This window comes from Squalius cephalus (genome assembly GCF_949319135.1).
Source record: "Squalius cephalus genome assembly, chromosome: 2".
In the NCBI taxonomy this organism is placed as follows: domain Eukaryota; kingdom Metazoa; phylum Chordata; class Actinopteri; order Cypriniformes; family Leuciscidae; genus Squalius; species Squalius cephalus.
The window spans coordinates 1,271,436-1,277,364 of NC_137123.1; the positions used below are offsets into that span (position 1 = coordinate 1,271,436).

A 5,929-nucleotide genomic window follows, 5' to 3' on the forward strand; every position below is an offset into this window, starting at 1 on the left:
TCATACATGCTCCTCGGCGGGTCCCTGCACCTCTGCGTGAGGCCTTGAAAAAGGAATTGGATCGCATGACCCAATCAGGAGTAATCCAACGGATTGATCAACCTACAGACTGGGTAAACTCCATAACATGTGTGAAGAAGCCTAATGGTGATTTAAGAGTGTGCTTAGATCCTAAAGACCTAAATGATAGCATCAAACGAGAACATTACCAGATACCCACCCGTGAAGAGATCATTAGTGACATGTCAGGAGCTAAGTTTTTTAGCAAATTAGATGCATCTCAAGGATTCTGGCAGATCCGATTGGATTCTGAGAGTAGCCAGTATTGTACATTTAATACTCCCTTTGGGCGATATTGTTTTCTTCGACTTCCTTTTGGAATCAATTCAGCTCCTGAGATTTTTCATCGAGCCATGGAAACCCTTATTGAAGGTCTAGAAGGTGTTCGAGTATATATTGATGATATTGTGGTGTGGAGGTCCACCATTCAACAACATAATCAGCGATTAGTAAAAGTGATGGAAAGAGTTCGAGCACATGATTTAAAGCTCAATCAGAAAAAGTGCCAATTTGGAGTTACAGAGATCACGTTCTTAGGGGACAAGCTGTCTGCAAAAGGTGTGGAGCCACATCCAGCAAAAGTCCAAGCCCTCCTTGATATGCCTCCATCTACAGATAAGAAGGGAATTCTGCGTGCTTTGGGAATGGTGAACTTCCTGGGAAAATTTCTGCCAAATTTGTCAGCTAAAACTACCCATATGAGAAAGTTGTTACAGAATGATCAGGAGTTTGTCTGGACTTCAGTACATGATCAAGAATGGAAGCAGTTAAAGGAGACTCTTACTACTGAACCGTCCTTGTTTTTTTTGATCACACACGACCAACTAAGATCTCTACAGATGCCTCTCAGGATGGATTGGGGGCGGACCTTCTTCAGGCCTTTGAGGATTCCTGGAGACCTGTGGCCTATGCTTCTCGATCTATGACAGACTGAAAGACGATATTCACAAATAGAGAAGGAGACTTTGGGTTTAGTATTTGGCTGTGAAAAATTTCATGGATATGTCTATGGATTACCTACTTTTACAGTAGAGACAGATCATAAACCATTAATCTCCATCATTCAAAAGAACTTAAATGATATGTCACCTCGAATTCAACGCATGATGATGAAATTACAGAGATATGATCTGAATCTAGTCTATACACCGGGAAAGTATATCATTGTGGCTGATGCACTGTCTCGAGCACCAGTAGCTTCGGAGATCAGCAAAATGGACGAAGTTGAGAGACATGCGAGTATGGTGTATTCAGCATTACCAGTTTCTGATGAGATGTTAAAGCTGATCGCAGAGGAAACTGCAAAGGACGCTGAATTGCAGAGGGTTATTGCACACCTTCAACATGGATGGATCAAAGGCAAGTGTCCACAGTACTTTCCTTTAAGGGCAGAACTGAGTGTGGTTGAGGGCATGCTGTTGAGAGTTAACAGAATTGTCATTCCAGTATCAATGCGCCACGACATGCTTCGTAGAATTCATGAGGGACATCCTGGTATCGAAAAATGTAAGAGAAGAGCTAGACAAGCTGTTTTCTGGCCTGGAATTAATGTGCACATTGAGAAATACATCAATCAGTGTGACGTCTGTCTGAGTCATCATTATAAACTGGCCAAAGAACCTATGATGATAGCTGCTCATCCTACTGAACCGTGGCAAAAAGTAGGAACTGATCTTTTCCAGTTGAATGGTAAGGATTATCTGGTGGTTATCGATTATTATTCCAATTATCCTGAAGTTGAACAGCTCCATCATACAACATCGAATGATCTGATTCAACGCATGAAAAGCATCTTTGCAAGGCATGGAATTCCTCATATTGTGCAAAGTGACAATGGTCCTCAGTACACTAGTTGTGAATTCAAACTGTTTGCGGAACAGTATGGTTTTAAACATACTACTTCAAGCCCATTTTATCCAAAGGCAAATGGTAAAGCAGAAAAAGGGGTACAAATTGTAAAAAGACTTATGAAAAAAGCCGCAGCAAGCAGGTCTGATATAAATCTGTCTCTTCTGAGTTACCGTTCTTCTCCACTCAGTTGTGGATTGTCTCCTGGTGAGTTATTGATGAACCGAAAACTGCGTGATACACTGCCAAAAGTATCCCTGAAAACAGAAAACAACAGTCTATCATTGAAAGAGATGCAACATCTTAAAAAGAAGCAGAAAGAATATTATGACAAGGGAGCTCGACATCTGAAACCTCTTTCTGAACGAGATACAGTTAGAATTGCGGAGCCTACTGGATGGAAGAAGAAAGCTACAGTCCTAAAAGAGGTAAACCCAAGATTATATCTGGTTCAAACAGAAGATGGACAAACATTGCGGAGAAATCGACAGAGCTTGCTTAAGACTGCAGAGAAATGTCCTCTTGTTGATGAGCCAACCCTGTCTGCAGAACCGCAGTCTTGTGAAATGCCCCCTGTTGATCTGCAATGTCATGAAATGCTATCTCCAGGTATGTTTAATTCTGCAGAACAAATTCCTGAACTCGAATTATCTGTACCAAAGACTGACATGCCTCTCTTGCGGAGAACTAATCGAGTTCGAAAAGCTCCTGTTCGAATGGACTTATGAAAAAAAAAGAAAAAAAAAAAAAAAGAATGAAATGAATTGATTGTTGACATTTTTTACAGTTGGGCTGATGTGAATTATTAGTCATTGTGAATCTAATGTGTTAAAAAAAAAAAAATGTGTGTTAAGATTGTGTAAAAAAAAAAAAAAAAAAAAAAAAGGAAAAAGATGTAATGAGTATCTATTGTGATGAGTACTGATTTAAGCCTGCAGGTGGCAGTAATGTGGTGTATAAGATGAAGTGCATTCCCTAGAGGAAGAGGTTGTAATGGAGACATGCTTTGTGTTCCACATGGAATAAAGAAGCCAGTACCACCTATTCTTTTTATCTTTATTTGTTGTCTCTGGAACAATACACTTCCCCTACCATAGTGGGGGAAAAAAATCGCGCCCTGGACACCGCTGAAGGACCTGCGCATTCAACATTTTCTGACGCCTTAACTATGCAGATTATTTTGAGTAACTATGCTCCTGTTTGCATATGTATTAATGTTGCGTTAAAACAGTATTCAAACATAATACTTTATTATTAGTCATCCCTGGGGAGAAAACTGAGGAAAAAAATACCATTTTATAATTTTCCATAATGCAAGTATCTACCAATATTAAAAACTTTAAAACAGTGTTTGTTAAAGTAATAACTGGACTGAGTGTTTAGTAGGAGTGAGCGGGATACACACTAACGCGGGCTGTCACACACTTGTTTTAAACTAAGTGTATTTACTACCATATCAACACTATATAGAGAAAGAAATACACAAAAATTCTGAAATTTTTGGACGAAATCACTGAACATTAATCCATAGTAAAAGTACATTTATTACTGAAGTTCATTTTACATCTGTTTTTTTTTTTTTTTTTTGCGTTTATGTAAAAAAAGACAAATCCGATATTATTTTAATCTTATATCTGATATGTAACAGTTGATATGGTTCTTTAATGCTGATCTAACAGCAGAAACACTCGCCGGGTTTAAACCGGGGCATGTTGTCACACTGCGTCACAATGAGCCCCTTTATTATATTCTATACTTTTATGAATTCTATTGAGAAACCATGAGAAAAAGGTGAATAAAGACTAAGAGACAATGTTCAGAAATATTCATTATTATTATGTGTTGAACTGTGCTTTATAGCTGTGTTTTGCAGTGTGTTCAAACTCAAATTACTTTATTTTTAATATTAAAAAATGCCATTATTTCATATGAAAAAGTATTGTATTTTACAAAAATACAATTTTGTATTGTATTTTATCGACACAATATTTTAGTTTGTCTTGTATATTTTTTATTATATCAGATAACATTTTAATCTGTCATATGGTCATGTTGCAATGTACTCCACCTATGGGGCATGTTGTCACATTTCACTTCCATTCTTTCAGGATGAATAAATAAAGTACACTTTGTATTAATGAAACAAAACACACACAATTGTACCAGACATGAGGGAATTAACATGGGAATAAATAAATACTCTGAACCCAAAGTGGATTTCCACAAACTGAGAAAGTGTAAAAGTGTCCCGCTCTCCCCTATATTCTCTTTAAAGTCTAGCTTTTCCAGTCTGTGATGGTGCATTTTAATTTCACACACCAGTGTCCATTCTGTGTGTTTACATGTTGCTTAGTAAAGTTACATCCAGAAAACTAAAGCAACAATGTTAGTCATTAAAACATCAAACAAGCTCAAATCCTCAGGGCTGAACGAGCTGGATCTCCAGCAGGCCGGATGTTGATCGCCGGATAACAGTGAGTGTGCAGAAGCTGATTTCAGGGAAGCTCTTCAGCGTGTTTCTTCTGATGGCTCTGGAAAACCCCTGAATAAGCGAAGCTCTCTCTGCAGACGGAGCACTGGCATGGGAACAGGTGATTACAACACAGCCATGATCTACTAGAACGAATAGAGAGCTTCTATCCTCCTATAGTTTGACTGCAGGGGGCAATAGGGGGAGCTCACTGGCTTAGAGGGGCAGTAGATGTCAAGTGGTGGGGCTGCACACTGAAAGACTGGTGTGCCGACTGGACACGACACCAGGCAAAGGTTGATTTGGCAGTGTATAGGCTGGGAGCATGGGGTTATACGAGGCTGGTATTGAGATGTGTCAGGAGACTGCCCGCGGCCGCGTAAAGCCCAATTTATACTTCTGCGTCGAACTTACGCCGTAGCTACGTCGTAGGCTGTGTGTAGCGCGCGTACCTTTCGGCGTACCCTGACGTGCACCTCTCCAAAAATGTAACAACGCGTCAACTCTACGCGGACGCAAGCGCTGTGATTGGTCTGCTAGGACCGCTCCCTCGGGTTTCACATGCTCACTCTGCGCGCGTGAACGCGGACAACGACGCAGAAGTATAAATGAAAACCAACGCGTTGCCTACAGCGTAGAGGCTCCGGCGTAGGTCCGACGCAGAAGTATAAATCAGCCTTAAGAGTGGTTGGGCTCACAGGAGGAGGAGAAGGAAGAGGAGGGGGAAGAGGAGGGGGCCGATGGTCTTGTGCTGATACTCCTGGTCAAGGTTATCAGGGCAAGGGGATGATGAGCGAGACTGTGAGGACGGGCTGCTACTCCTAAGCATGCACTGCTGGATTACTCTACCCTGATTTCTTCTTCTATCAGTTCGAGTATCAGGAATGGGAGCCACTGGAGGCATGTGGGTGTTCAGCATCAGGGGTTTGCTCTCTCTCAGATGAGGCAGGCGAGGGATGTGAGGAGCACCCGTCAGCCCGACTGCGGATCCAGCGGTGTGGGCGAAGGGATAATTCTGTATGTCTTTTCAGCACTTCAATGAAGTTCACTTAATGTGTTAGAGTTTAGTTTCAATAGTACTTTAGCTCTGCGCTTAATCTGACTCCGATTTCAAATAATTATCACATTTAGATTGTGTTTCTAAATATAAACTAATCTCTTCTGTTTACAAAGGCTGCATTTATTTGATTTAAAAAACTGTAATATTGTGAAATATTATTATAATATAAATCATCTGTTTTCTATGTGAATATATAGTAAAGTGTAATTTATTCCTGTGATCAAAGCTGAATGTTCAGCATCATTACTCCAGTCTTCAGTGGCACATGATCCTAGTAATACTGAGTGAATTTGACTATTTCTGTCTTATTCCTCGTCTGCAGGAATATTAATAGAAAAGATCACACTACAGCTAGAAAATTACAGACAATTAATAGCAAATTACAGTTTAGAGATCGTGTGTGATCAGGAGCTTTAGAGAAATACCAGTAAATCAGTCTTAAGCCCTATTCACAGAGACCTCACAACTCTGAAACTGAAGGAGAAATAGAT

General features: G+C 40.1%; 1 protein-coding gene across 1 annotated transcript in view; it reads right to left on the reverse strand.

Moving 5' to 3' along the window:
• Positions 1-3,068: 3,068 nt before the first annotated feature.
• The window catches only part of LOC307154375 (NLR family CARD domain-containing protein 3-like), a gene marked incomplete at its 3' end in the record, with an annotated part of 199,578 nt that continues 196,717 nt past the window's right edge, over positions 3,069-5,929 (reverse strand). The window contains exon 10 of the mRNA XM_079864265.1: positions 3,069-4,484. Within this exon, the coding sequence (XP_079720391.1) occupies positions 4,328-4,484 (157 nt within the window). The remainder of the gene's footprint in view (positions 4,485-5,929) is intronic.